The sequence below is a fragment of the Apus apus genome, chromosome 16 (assembly GCF_020740795.1).
Source record: "Apus apus isolate bApuApu2 chromosome 16, bApuApu2.pri.cur, whole genome shotgun sequence".
NCBI lineage: Eukaryota > Metazoa > Chordata > Aves > Apodiformes > Apodidae > Apus > Apus apus.
The window spans coordinates 13,209,101-13,222,659 of NC_067297.1; the positions used below are offsets into that span (position 1 = coordinate 13,209,101).

At 54.2% G+C, this 13,559-nt stretch overlaps 1 protein-coding gene across 1 annotated transcript in view; it reads left to right on the forward strand.

Annotated features, from left to right (window-relative positions):
* The window catches only part of RPH3A (rabphilin 3A), a 32,178-nt gene extending 20,723 nt beyond the window's left edge, over positions 1-11,455 (forward strand). The window contains exons 9-21 of the mRNA XM_051634321.1: positions 880-1,011; positions 1,782-1,865; positions 2,456-2,518; positions 2,591-2,800; positions 3,607-3,686; positions 4,056-4,130; positions 5,058-5,167; positions 5,288-5,414; positions 5,908-5,964; positions 6,156-6,307; positions 7,621-7,702; positions 8,228-8,324; positions 8,692-11,455. Coding sequence (XP_051490281.1) covers positions 880-1,011; positions 1,782-1,865; positions 2,456-2,518; positions 2,591-2,800; positions 3,607-3,686; positions 4,056-4,130; positions 5,058-5,167; positions 5,288-5,414; positions 5,908-5,964; positions 6,156-6,307; positions 7,621-7,702; positions 8,228-8,324; positions 8,692-8,822 — 1,400 coding nt within the window. The 3' untranslated portion in view covers positions 8,823-11,455. The remainder of the gene's footprint in view (positions 1-879; positions 1,012-1,781; positions 1,866-2,455; positions 2,519-2,590; positions 2,801-3,606; positions 3,687-4,055; positions 4,131-5,057; positions 5,168-5,287; positions 5,415-5,907; positions 5,965-6,155; positions 6,308-7,620; positions 7,703-8,227; positions 8,325-8,691) is intronic.
* Positions 11,456-13,559: the final 2,104 nt, after the last annotated feature.

Sequence of the window (13,559 nt, forward strand, 5' to 3'; positions counted from 1 at the left end):
TGCTTTTATTAAAAGCAGTCGGGGAGGGTTTGCCAGGCACCCCAGGTCTCTCCTGGTGATCTGCATGTCTGTGATTTTCCTAAAGCTCCCTTGGAAAATTACGTATTGCATCCCTAATTCTGCACCATGGGGGCTTCTGATTGTGGATGCTCGTTTCGTCTCCTCCCTTCTCTTCAGCACCAAGGCATTTTCCCCCCTCCTCCTCTTCCCTCTCTGCCACAATCTGTTGTGTTTTGCTGTCTCCTTGTGCCTGGTGACCCTGAGAGCCCAGCCAAGGATAAACATCCCATTTATGTCACAGCAAAGATTTATCCCTGGCATCTCCAGCACGAGCCAGGTGAGTGCCAAGATCTTTTCCATCCTGTCCGTGGGCTGTGATTTATCACCACGGAGCAGCCTGAGCACCCTGGTGTGTGTGGCTGGGATTTATCCTCCAGGACAGCCCCAGCAGGGTGGCTGCAGAGGGAGGTGAGGACAGCTGTCACCCTCATCATGCTAATAAATGGCAGGGGATCAGCATAAAGAAAATATGATCCCCCTGTGCCAGGGACCGTGGAGCTGTAATGGCTTGGGGGGTTAGTTGGGAGCTGTGGAATGGCTGATGGATGCTTCTGGCCTTATTTTCCTCCTGGGCTCTTGTATCTCCTGGTGTCCTTTGGGTTTTCCCAACCACAGTGTGCAGGTCTGATGGTGCAGAGCCCTCCTGTTGCCGTGCCAGGAGCAGCTGGCTGCAGTTCCTGAGGCTCTGGTTTGATGCTGCAGTGACCATCCTCCTTCCCCCCTGACGCCCCAGCCAGGTGTCACCCAGGTGGCTGCTCTCGGAGCCAGGGGGTGGTTGGGGTGCCAGACTCAGCAGCTCTTCTGCCCCTCTCCCTGCAGGCAGTGATGTGACAGTGGGTGCCCAGGGAAGCTACGCCAAGGGCAGGCCAGGTCCCTGTGGCAATGAGGACACCAGAGGGGACACCGAGAGCCGTGACCACACTGCTGAGAGCGGGGTCAGCAGGAGCCCTGGTGAGAGCTGTGCTTCTGTGTGCTTGGGAGGGGAAGGGCTGGGGCATGATGGCAGCAGCTGTACAGGGGTTGTCTCTGCTGGACTGGAACACCTCTGCTATGAAGACACGTCTATGGGGACCCAGGGAAGCTGTGGCTGCCCCATCCCTGGCAGTGTTGAAGGGCAGGTTGGATGGGGCTTGGAGCAACCTGGGCTGCTGGGAGGTGTCCCTGCCCATGCAGGGGGTTGGAACAATATGGTTTTTAAATTCCCTTCCAACCCAAGTGATTCTATGATTTCACATCATAGAGCACTGGCACCTGCTCCCTGTTTGGTGTCTTACATGGCTCCATGGGGCTTGGTGGAGTCCAGGGGAGACATGGCGGGGGGTCCCCATCCCTTCCCCTGCATGTGGGAGGATCTTGCAGTGCTTTTTCCTGCAAAGAGGCATCTTATGACCATGGAAGGACATGAATTTGAAAAGCTTCATGTACGACCTGAGAGCTGTAGGTGAATAAGGGAGTGGGCTCAGCACTTTCCAGGCTGATTGTCAGCAGAGTGGAAACACAGTTGAGTTGGAACTAAGTTGCACCTGCTCCCCACAGCACGGGCCCCAAAATCTTATGGGGCTGAGCCATTATCTCAGCTACCTCCATCCACCAGCCAAACCTCTCTCCTCTCTGCTGCCTCTGGCTGCCCTTCCCCAGCTGTTTCTGGCTGTAGCCCCCTCCTCTACACAGGCAAAGCCCCCAGGACCCAAAACGCTGCTGCTAATTCTCCCTTCTTGCAGGGGTGAGGAGGATGAACTCCATGCAAGCCCCACGGCCACCCCCACCAGCCACTGCCAGCCCTGCTCCTGGTCCAGCACCCCAAGGTAGGATGGGATGGGAATGCAGCCAGGATGCTCAGTCCCTGCAGGGAACATCCTGGTGTCATGGGCAGGAACTCTTCTGCTTGGGAAAATGCCAGTGCTGGGGTGGGAGAGGGATGGAGAGTTGTTCAGGTGAGCACCCTGGTAATGCTGCATCTGGGGAAGGGTCTGGAGCACAAGGTTTGTGAGGAGTGGCTGAGGGAACTGGAGGTGTTCAGCCTGGAGAAAAGGAGGCTGAGGGGAGACCACTTCATTGTCAACAACTGCCTGAAAAGAGGTTGGAGCAAGGAGGGGGGAGGTTGGTCTCTTCTCCCAAGAAACAAGTGATAAAACAAAAGCAAATGGCTTCAGGTTTTGTCAGGGGAGGGTGAGATTGGATATTGGGAACAAACTTTTTCATGGAAAGGCCCTGACCCAGGCTGCTCAGGGCAGTGGTAGAGTCCCCATCCCTGGAGGGATCTTAAAAGCCACATAGATGTGGTGCTGAGGGACATGGGTCAGTGATGGCCTTGGCAGGGCTGGGGGAATGGTTGGACTGGATGGTCTTAAGGATCTTCCAGCCAAAATGATTCCATGATTCTACCTGTCTCCAGCAGTAGGAAGACCAGCTCCTGGACCAGCTCCTGGACCAGCCGGCCGGTTCCCAGAGAGACAAGGTAAAATTTGACCACCTGTGAGGCCCTGGGGGTTGCAGAGGGTGCTGGGGGCTAACGAGGTCCCTCCCACAGTGAGCCCACCGCTGGGACCCCCAGAGCCAGCCCGTGCTGCTGCCAGGGAGGAGCGAGGAGGGGGCTATGCTGTGCCCCCCGGCAGAGAGGAGAGGCTGGGCCGGCAGCCCCCTGCCCCACAGCCCCCTGCCCCACAGCCCCCTGCCCCACTGCGGCAGCAGCCCCAGGAGGAGGAGGAGGATGCCAACAGCTACGACTCTGACGAAGGCAGTATGTACCCAGGGGTGTGTGAGGGGGGTGGCTTCTTTTGGAAATCCGGGATTTTGAGGAGGTGGTGGTTGCTGTGGGTCTGTGACTCCTACTGTAAGGACATGGATCTCCAGCACGGAGGGTCCTTGGGGAATGTTGCTGACCTGTGGGGCTCAGAGCTGGGGCAGGGTCTCACAGGCTGTCCCTGTTCAGACAGTTCAGTGCAGCTCATGGGGTCTGCGCTGGTTTTACACCAAATCAGCAGGCTCTGCTGTTCAGGCTCTGTGCTCCCACCACCTTCCCCTTTCCAAATTCAAGCCCTGAAGGCAGCTGCCTCCTTCCATCAGAGCAGCCTTGCCCACAAGCATCACCACCAGACCCATCTGTTGGAAGGGCTTGGTGGCTTCCATACCTTTACACTGTCAGATCTTGGTGTTTGGTCTTTTGCTCCCCAAAGGAGGGAGTTTGCTGCATGAGGGTGAGCATCCACGGCAGGATATTGCTTCCCTGCCCAGCCTGGTCCCTCCCAGGGTGGGAAGAACATTCTCCTTTGCCTGATAAAGATTAAAATGGGCTCAAAAGCCCCAGATTCACTCCCTGACCCTGGGACAGGTCCAACTTTGGAAAGCCCTGAGAAGATCTCATGAACCTGGCTTTGCATGTGACAGTTTGGCTGATGCCAGCACGGACGCAGGTGCTGGAAATGGCTTTACAGTTGAGCCACAAATCTTTCTAATTATCTCTAATCAGGGCTGGTTAACCAGTTATTGGCTGGGGTTTTTAATAAGGTCCTTTTCCCAACTCCTCTCTCCCTCCTCCACTGCCAGCCACGCTGGGAGCTCTGGAGTTCAGCCTGCTCTATGACCAGGAGAACAGCTCTCTGCACTGCACCCTTATCAAGGCCAAAGTAAGTGATCCCTTTTTTTTCACCCAAGTTCATCTGCCTCCTGGCTTCCCCAGTGGGATGGTCTGGGAGCAGCCTGGCCTCTGGCAGAAGCTGCTCCATCTGGACGCCCAGCTCGTGGTGGCACCCACGCCTGCTTGGGGCAGAGGTCACAGCTGTGGGGTGGCTGAGCGTGTTTTCATAGAATCACAGAGTGGTTTGGGTTTGAAGGGACCTTTAAAGGTCACTTAGTCTGACCCCCCTGCAGTGAGTGTCCTTGTGCTGAGGGCACCTGAGCTGCTGAAGTTTGTCCTCTTCACTGAGTTGCTTTTTCTCTTCCCTGGCTTTGTCTAAGGAGGATTCATGGACCATGTTTTCTTTATGATCTTTTAGGGCTTGAAGCCAATGGACTCAAACGGCCTGGCAGATCCCTATGTCAAACTGCACCTCTTGCCTGGGGCCAGCAAGGTGAGGTTTGGTGCCTGGGTTGGATGAGTTTTGGGCTGGGATAAAGCAGAGATTCCCCAAAGCCCCCTGAGAGCCCTTCCTCACATCAGATTTCCTCCCCTGCATCCCCCTTGCTCGCTGCTGCTGTTTTACCCAGGAGGTGTCTCTGAAAAGGGGTGGTTCTTGCAGGTGCTCTCCCATGGGCTGCAGACAGGGATCTGCTTAGGGATGGAGGGGAGCTCCAGAGGAAGTGACACTATTAATGCGTCACAAAACGTATGACACAAAATCTAATTATTACCAGAGCTGGAACAATCAGTTTGCCCTGAAGCTGCAGCACCTTCTCGTTAGAACAACATGTGAAGAAACAACCACTGAGTAAACTCTGACCTGCCCATCAAAACAAGCCCTGGAGATCCTGCTCCTCAGCCCAACTAAGCTGATCTTGGTGGGGAAACCTTTAAGGAAGGGTTGACCACTGCTGGCTCAGTGCCTGAGGGGTGAAAGACACATGAAAAATGGCAGAGCTCCTGACTTCCCAACCTGTCATTTATTAGACCACAAGAGCTGTTACCCAAGCCCTGCACAACCTCCCCTGTGCAACTTTTTCAAGTGTCCTTGAGGGAGCAGAGCCCAGACAGTGAAAAAAGTTGGGTGGTGAGGGCTGCCCTGGCCCCTGCAGGCAGCTGAGCCCCTGGTGCTTGCATCAAGGTCCACTTTAGACCATCTGGTCGGTGATGCTCACCTGGTGTGAGCTCGTGGGCTCATGGGTGCAACAACCTCCGTGGTGAAATCCTGCAGGGTCCTCCCTGTCCCCATCTAACCACCTCTTGTGAGCCAGAGGTGATGGAGGGTCTCATTTACAACTGCTGGGAGCCTAAACTTCAGTAGGGAGAAGTTCTAGGGTGTAACGATGCAATGATGCCACGTTTGGTTTTGATGCCACAGTCAAACAAGCTGAGGACGAAGACGCTGCGCAACACCCGCAACCCCGTGTGGAATGAGACCCTGGTGTACCATGGCATCACAGATGAGGACATGCAAAGGAAGACCCTCAGGCAAGCAGAGGAGCTGGGGTATCCCATGGTGGGATGAGGACCCAGGGGCTCCTCAAACACAGCATCCAAGCCAACCTTCCTTGGGATGAGGTCGATGTTCACCTTTCCTGTTCCCTCCAGGATCTCTGTGTGTGATGAAGACAAATTTGGCCACAATGAGTTTATTGGAGAAACCAGAGTTTCCTTGAAAAAACTCAAAGCCAACCAGAAAAAGAACTTCAACATCTGCTTGGAGAGAGTAATACCGGTGAGTTTGTGTGAAATTTCTTTCTGCTACCATTAATATTGCTGACACATGGCACATGAGGAGCTAGTGGTGAGCTTGGAGCAGGCACCAGCCTAGAGCTGTAGGTGCCTGACTTCACTGGCATCTTTAGGAGCTGGATTCCCACTCATTCTGGGTGATGATATGACATGTCAAGGCCAGGAGAACACAGGGGAATTAACTGGGGACTTCTCTGGTGCCACAGATCTGCTGGCTTTGCCCATGCTGATGTGTCACTGTGGAGGAGAGGGCAGGTTGCTTTGTCCCTGAGCTCTGCTCCCCAGTGCTGGAGGTGAGGTCCTGAGTCTGCTGAGGTGGAGGCTGGTGGAGCAGATGAACATACCTGAGCCCTCTTGTACTCCTGAGTTGGTGACAGATCTGGGCAGGGCCCCAGGGGGGCTGTTTGCTGCAGGATGGTGCCTCTCCCTGCTGTGGTCACTCACTGCAGTCTCTCTTTTTCTCTTCCCCATCCCAGATGAAGCGTGCTGGAACGACCGGCTCATCCCGTGGGATGGCACTGTATGAAGAGGAGGTAAGAGCCCTTGGAGGACCGTGCACTCCCTGCACGTTTCACCCACCCTCTCTCACGCACAAGCCACCCTCCCCGACCCCACCACGGGGGTATGGGGCTCCCTTGTGTCTATCTTGTCTCATCAGCCCCCCACTTGACCATCATCTTCTCTCAGCCCCTGTGTCCCCATCTCGGGTCGCTTCCTCTCACAGGTAGATCGCGGTGGGGACGTGGAGGAGCGCGGGAAGATCCTGGTGTCCCTCATGTACAGCACCCAGCAGGGCGGCTTGATCGTCGGCATCGTGCGCTGCGTGCACCTGGCGGCCATGGACGCCAACGGGTACTCGGACCCTTTCGTGAAGCTGTGAGTGAGATCTGGGGATGGTAACGCGTGCTGGTGGAGCCACCCGCTGTCCTAGGGTGGTACTTGATGGGCTGAGAACTCCTGAAGCCGCTGGAGGGAGGAGAGCATCTCCCAAGCACCTTGCAACCTGTGCGAGGTGCTGTTGCCCTTGTAAGGGCTGAGGTTAAGGTGAGATGGACCTTAGACCGTGGCTCCATCCACCTTCTGCACGTTCCCAAGTGTGCAGACCTGACAGCCACCCTGCAGCTGCAGAGCTGGAGAACAAGAGGTCCAGGTCCTTCTCCCAGGCTCTGCCCCACTGTGGCTGCAGGGCAAGGGTGGCTTGGTGGCCCTTCTGTGTGTGATGAGGAGCACGTGCCCCACTTGCCGCCCCACAAAACGTGCTGGTTGGAGCTGGGAGCTGGGATGGCCCTGCCGTGTCTCTCCCTGTCTCTGCTGCAAACAAGTTGGCCTAATTACTGTGGACAGCAGTGGGTGCTGTGACATGGAGCAGGTCTCCTGGGCCAGAAGTGCATCCACTGGGGCTCTTGGCAGGCAAGGGGGAGCGGCACTTGTCCAGTAGCTCCTGCCAAGGTGGGGGAATGAGATGGTTTGAACTTGGAACCTCATAAACCAGGACATGGAGAGGACCTTGCAGTCATTCCCAGCTGTGGTTTTTGTTGTTGTTTTTCCTTTGCCATTTGTTCTCCCTAAACCTCATTCAGTAACTCTTGTGTTGAACATTTCACACACCTTCTCGTAGCTGAGGGGGGAACCAAGCAGTTTTCCTTCTTGGTCTGTCTTACTCCTGTCCATTTGCCATTCCCACAGCAGAAGATGGGGCTTTCCATTTTTAACTCAGCTTCCAACACCAACAGTTTAGTTCTGGGTCTGTATCCAGGCTGTGAAGCCAGAGCCCAAACTTTTCTCTAGGTCAACCTACCCTGGCTGAGCACCCCAGTCTGCAGGGTGGTTGTGTTCAATGGGCTGTTTTCATTTTCCATGTTTCTCCCCATCTCTCTGTCCTCACACATTGGTGGCTGTTTCTCCAGCAGCCAGGCTTGGTGACCAGCCCTGTGATCCCCCTCGTCTGCTGGCGACCGTCCTGGCTCCTCATTTTTCCAAAAATCACAATATTCAGAATTTTATTCATTTTACACTTATTTTAGATAAGCTTAGAAGGTGGGAAGGGAGACTGTCTAACCCATTTCTTTGCCTCAAATAAATATCTTAGTTGCTTTTTTTTCCTAGCCCCACAACTCACATTTTTGTTTAGCTCATGAGCTCGTGCGGTTCTTGCCCTTGAGTTTTGAGCTGTTTTCTGTTGCCCCCAGTTGGCTGAAACCTGACATGGGAAAAAAGGCCAAGCACAAGACACAGATTAAGAAGAAAACATTGAACCCTGAGTTTAATGAGGTAAGGCTGGACCTGATGGGGTTTTTTTTAATTATTAAATCAACTCTAGCTAGTTGCTATGTTGTGCAGAAGAGGTGGAACACAAGCTCCTTCCTCGCTCAGGCTCCTTTTTCCCAGGAAATATTTTAAGAAGGACTTTGCCACGGGACATGTCACCAGAGCAGTGCCCAGCAGCACCACACACCCCAAAACCTTCCAAGTGCTGGTGGCTCCGTGTCACCCTGGCTGGGGGGATGAGCTTCCCTGGGGATCCCATGGCTGGTGCTGCCTTGGTGGGACACTTAGTGCTCACTGAGATACAAGGGGGGAGCTCAGCTTCTGGGCTGGTGCAGCTCACTCTGATCCTGGGAGAAGTGCCCCAGGGAAGGAATCTGGCTTTTTCCTTCATTAGTATATTTTAAATATCCTCCCCCTGGGTTTTGAATTCAGGCTGCACAGAGAGATCACTTGCACTGCCTTAACTGCAGCTTTCTGGGTGTCTTTTCCTGGGATGCTTGGAGTGATGTGGGGGTTGTTCTTCTGCAGGAGTTTTTCTATGATATAAAACACAACGATCTGGCCAAGAAGTCACTGGACATCTCGGTCTGGGACTATGACATTGGAAAATCAAATGATTATATCGGTGAGCTGAAAAATCTTTGGGCTCTGGGGTGTGGTTTTGGTGCCTGAGGTAGTATGGGAGAGACACACGGGTTACCTGCCCTGCAAGGGATCCCAGGCTGAGCTTCAGGTGGGACCATGCAGGTTGGTTGGGGGCTTGTATCAGACCATCAAATGGCTGATCCAGTGTTGGGAACTACTGCCCTGCCCCTCTCCAACATCCCCTGGGGTGTCCTGTGCAGGTAGAACAGCTCTAGCTGTTTCCATGAGATTTTTCAATCCAGGAGGTAGAGATGCCCCAAATGGGGGCTCTGTCCCCATGGAAGTGTTTTCCTGGAACATCAGCATCACCCCTGGGAATGATGTCTCTTCTCCTGCCTTTCCTGCAGGCGGCTGTCAGCTTGGCATCACGGCCAAGGGGGAGCGCTTGAAACACTGGTACGAATGTTTGAAGAACAAGGACAAGAAGATCGAGCGCTGGCACACCCTCCAGAACGAGAACCACGTGGCCAGTGATTAGAGGAGCTGCTGCCCCAACCTGCCACCAGGGCCCACTCTCTGCCAAGCCCTGTAGATCTCTGATGTCCGTCTTCCAGCGCAGTCATGCCTTGCTACACGCCTCTGCTCCCAGGGCAGCCACCCCCTTCTGCCTCCTCCGAGCCTCCTCTGTGCCCTGTCCTCACCTCCTCCACCCCAAGACTAACCTGGATCTTTTGTATTCGTTTCCTTGGATTTGTTTTGTTTGGGTTTATGTGTGGGGGGGTGTCATTGAATTCTCCCGGTGTGTAATTTTGTCAAGCAATAGTCACCCCTGACTGTTCCTCTTTCTCACTAGTCTCACGCCCGCTGTGATGAGCCTCCCTGTTGTGTGTGTGATGCTCTGTGTCCCTCCAGCCTCTGCTCACGTGGCTCGTCCCATCACCACCAGCTCTTGGCTCCTCCATCTCCCACCAGGACACGTGGCCGCCAGCCTGGCCGTGCCCTGGTCTGGCTCTGGGGGTGCTGAGGGCAGGTGTGGGAGCATCAGCCCCGTCTGGCTTGTGTGATATTGATCCCTCAGTTGCAATAACCAAGAAGCTGTTTGGCTTTGGTGTGGGTCGTAACTGTGGCCTGGTGTCTGTGTCCTTGTGGTTAGGCTGCAGCCTGTGTCACTGATGTCACCCTGTGAGTCCTGCTTGAGCTGTAGTTCTGATTTGGTACATTCGAGCAGTATCGTGGTCCATCCGTTGCTGAGAAGATCCTCCAAGAACTTGCTAATGAGCAGCAGGGAGCTGCCTGGTGCTGGCAAGGAAGCAGGGTTGGGTTGGTTCCTGGTTCTTTCTTTAGCCTGAAGAACTTGCACTCCATTGCTGTAGGAGCACACCCGTGTTTCAAGCTTGTGACTACCTCCTCCTCACATCCTGTGTGTAGTAGTGACTAGCTGAGCCCTGAGGGCAGCCCCTGGCCCTCCCCAGGCCACCCTTGCTGCTGCCAACCTGCAGGAGGGAAGCCAAGGAGAACACAATTCCCAACAACTAGATGTGTGCAAGGGTTATTGCTTTAAATTATCACAAATCCTGAAATCATCTGGAACAGTTAGAGGTCTTCCAACTTGTTTTTCTTTTTTAACAATGGCAACAGACTGATGCTGAGGGGGTTTGGTACCATTCACTGTCTCTGGGCGACCTCCAGCACGGCAGTGTTGGAAGCAGCACAACAAGCACCACAGGATATACCAAGGGTTGGGTGCACACCATGCATGCTCTGAATCCCCAGGCCCCTTGGGTTCCTGCTGTTGGCCCGTGACCTGCCCTGCAAGCCCTGCTCCAGCCTCCTGGTGTGTGCTGTGCTCTTAACTCAGCTGTACCACAGAGCTGTTTCCTTGGGATTGGATGAATTATCTTCCTATTCTTGATGATTTGCATTTTAAAATTACCTTCCTCCCCCACCCTTGCCCCAGCAGAACTTGCTCCCAGTGCTGACTTGCCATGAGCATCCCTGCAGGGCTGTGTGCTGGGCGATGCCAACCTCCCCATGTGATGCCAACCTTTGTGTGTCCAGTGATGCTGCTGTGGAGCAGCCTTTCCCCACTTCAGGGCTTGCATGTCCAAGAAGGTGTGGATGCTTTCCTTCCCAGGCAGGTCCCTGTAGCCATCTCTCCACCAGGAGCCACTCTTGGACCGCAGCTGGGGAAAGCAAACCCAAACCAGTGTGAGCATCCTCTGCTGCCTTCAGCCCGAGCTGAGGCTGCTCTTCCATCACCCCAGACTCTATCCCTCTGGCATGGCTGCTGAGGTGGGAGCTGCTCAGGGCATGATGCACGGGAGAGGACACACCAGAAAAGGCTTTTTCCTCCCTTTTGTGCAGCTTGTGCCTCTGCACCAGGAAGTGCAAGGTCCCTGAGCCCCCAGCCATGCTGTGCAGAAGGCCCGGGCTGAAACAATCCGGTTCTTTCAGATCATTTCCATGTGTCCAGTGCTGCTGGAGGTCTTTTGGCTGTAGGATGCTGCTGTAGTCCCTTCCAGAGCGCTGGACCTGTCCAAAACCTTTGCATGGTCCTTGCCTCTACCTCTTGGAGCAGCAGCTGGGCACAGGGCACCTCTCAGCTGTGCTGGGGAGAAAACTGCCTTGAAAAACAATGATCTGAGCAATTCCTTGACTCGCCCCAGGCCTGCAGCAGCCCAGCCTCCTTTGTACGTGCAGAACAATGAAATGAAGGTTCCCTCTCCCCAGGTCCTGTGCTGACACTCTCTGCTTTCCCTTCAGACAAACAATAACTCGACTCACCTCTTTGCACCCATCAAAATAAAGTGCAACCTGCCAGCCCCCCCCTCTCAGTATCCCCTGTTTGCCACCTCCTGAGTTTCTCTGGCAGGGATTTCTTGCCCTGAGTGATTTATTTTCGTTGTAAATAAAGCATGCACATATGGATTGGGAATGGTGCAAAAACAGAACAACAAAACAAAAAAAAGAGCCTCTTCTACTGCTGTTTGCATTCAAACTCGCATGCAGTGATTTTACAGCAAACTGCCAGTTTACAACTATTAAGAGAAAAAGTTACACAGGAACTAGAACTACTCCAGTCTTCCGCTGCATGCAGCACAACCTCCTCTCTTGATGTGGTATCTAATAAAGTGAGACTATTGGAAAAGAAAAAAAAAAAAACAACAAAACACAAACCATAAGGGGGTTTTTTGTTGTTTCTTTAATTCCCTGTGGGAATACAAAGTGGCATGGGTTGGTGAGGGTGGGTGGTTGTCCTGGTTGTGGGAGCTTGGGCTTGCTAGAAGGTGACGTTGGGTTGGAGAGGCCAAAGTGGAGTTTGAGGTGGAGAGGGAGAGGGAAGGGGTCCTGGCCTGTCCTGGATTTCCTGCACTCCTGAGGATCTGGGAATGCTGGGGATGAGTCTGGGACCAAACCCTTTGTGCACAGGCAAGATGTCCACGGGTTCCCACTTGTTTTGTGCCTCATTGGGTGCAAACACGCAGGGTGTGCACTGCCAGGGAAGACCATGGGCACGTCTCCTCTTGGAAAACAAACCCAGCCAGTGAGAAACAAACCTCCCAGTGCCCTTCATGAGGCCCCCGGTGAGCCTGTGCAGCTCCTGCTGCACCACTGCAAGACATCCCCTGTGCTCTGGCTACTGCACCACCCAGACATCATTTTTTCTCCTTTTTGTTTTAATTTTGGCATTTTCAGGCTGGATTTCCAGCTGATACTGAGGTGCTGGCCACAGCAGCAGATGGTGGTTCCATGGAGGCCACGTCCAGCCTTGGGCAGGGGGGACAGGGGTGGTGACCTCGGCTCCGTGGGGACACCCAGACCCTCCGTGGACCCAGGGAGAGCCCAAGGGGATGGAGCTGAGCACGGCGGATCCGGCGCCAATGCCCAGAGACAGCAGCAGATGTCACTAATGTTCCAGGTACGGCATGGGAAGGATGCCCACCACCAGGGCTGGTGTCTCTCAGCACCCTCCGTCCCGGTGGTGGCATCCCCTCAGTATCACCCATCTTGGTGGTGGGACCCCTCACCTCTTCAGTAGCACCCACGGTGGTGGTGGTGGCCCCCCAAGTGCTGCCTCTATGAGCAATGCTGCTGAGCTTCCATGGATGGCAGCTCGGGGTGGGTCCCAGCCCCATGGCTGCTCCCACACCCCCCAGGTTGACCCACAGTTTCCCCGCAGCCAGACCGGTGGTGGTTCTTAATGGAAGGCCTGTGGGCAGCTAAAGGTCCCTGAGGTGTGGGTTGCACTTGATCACAACCATTATTTGCACTTTCTGCTTTTGTGGGTAGCTTGGATTATGTCTCAGCACATCTGAATTGTTCTGCTCTTCCAGCCGGTTTCCTTGTGTGCTGATTAGATTTAGACCTTTGGTACAATCAATAGATTCTCATCTCAGTACTGGCCAAGCCAGTCATGACCCATGATTTACAGCTCCAGTTGCTCTGCAGTCAATACTGATCTGCTCTCCAGCAAGAGGGCTGTAAAATGTGGGTGACAGCAGGCAGCCAGGCAGTTGACAGGGAAGCAGGTCCCTTCCTGGTCCTGGAAAGTGGCCAGCAAAGAGAGGAAAAGCTACAGGACCAACAAGCAGAGCAGACCTCTCCCCCTGAACAAGTACCAGGATGAAGATGTGGACCACGTGTTGGGCTCCTCTCCTGGAGCTGAAGATGCAAAATACAGCATGTGGCCAAATGGCCCCTCTCCAGGACAGAATCATAGAATCACAGAATCCTAGGGGTTGAAAGGGACCTGGAAAGATCACCCAGTCCAACCCCCCTGCCAGAGCAGGATCACCCAGAGCACATCACACAGGAACGTGTCCAGGTGGGTTTTAATGTCTCCAGTGAAGGAGACTCCACAGCCTCCCTGGGCAGCCTGTCCCAGGGCTCTGTCACTCTCACAGGAAAGAAGTTTTTTCTGATGTTTACGTGGAGCCTCCTATGCTCCAGTTTGCACCCATTGCCCCTTGTCCTATCACTGGACATCACTGAACAAAGCCTGGCTCTGTCCTCCTGACACTGCCCTTCACATATATGTGAACATTGGTGAGGTCGCCCCTCAGTCTCCTCCAAGCTCAAGAGACCCAGCTCCCTCAGCCTTTCCTCATCAGGGAGATGTTCCACTCCATCATCTTTGTGGCTCTGCCCTGGACTCTTTCCAGCAGTTCTCTGTCAAGACACTCTAGAAGGTCATGGCAGCACCCAATGACCCAACCCATGTGAGCATCTGACAGTGTCCTCTTCGACCCTATCTCCTTAGGGTATCACTCATAAA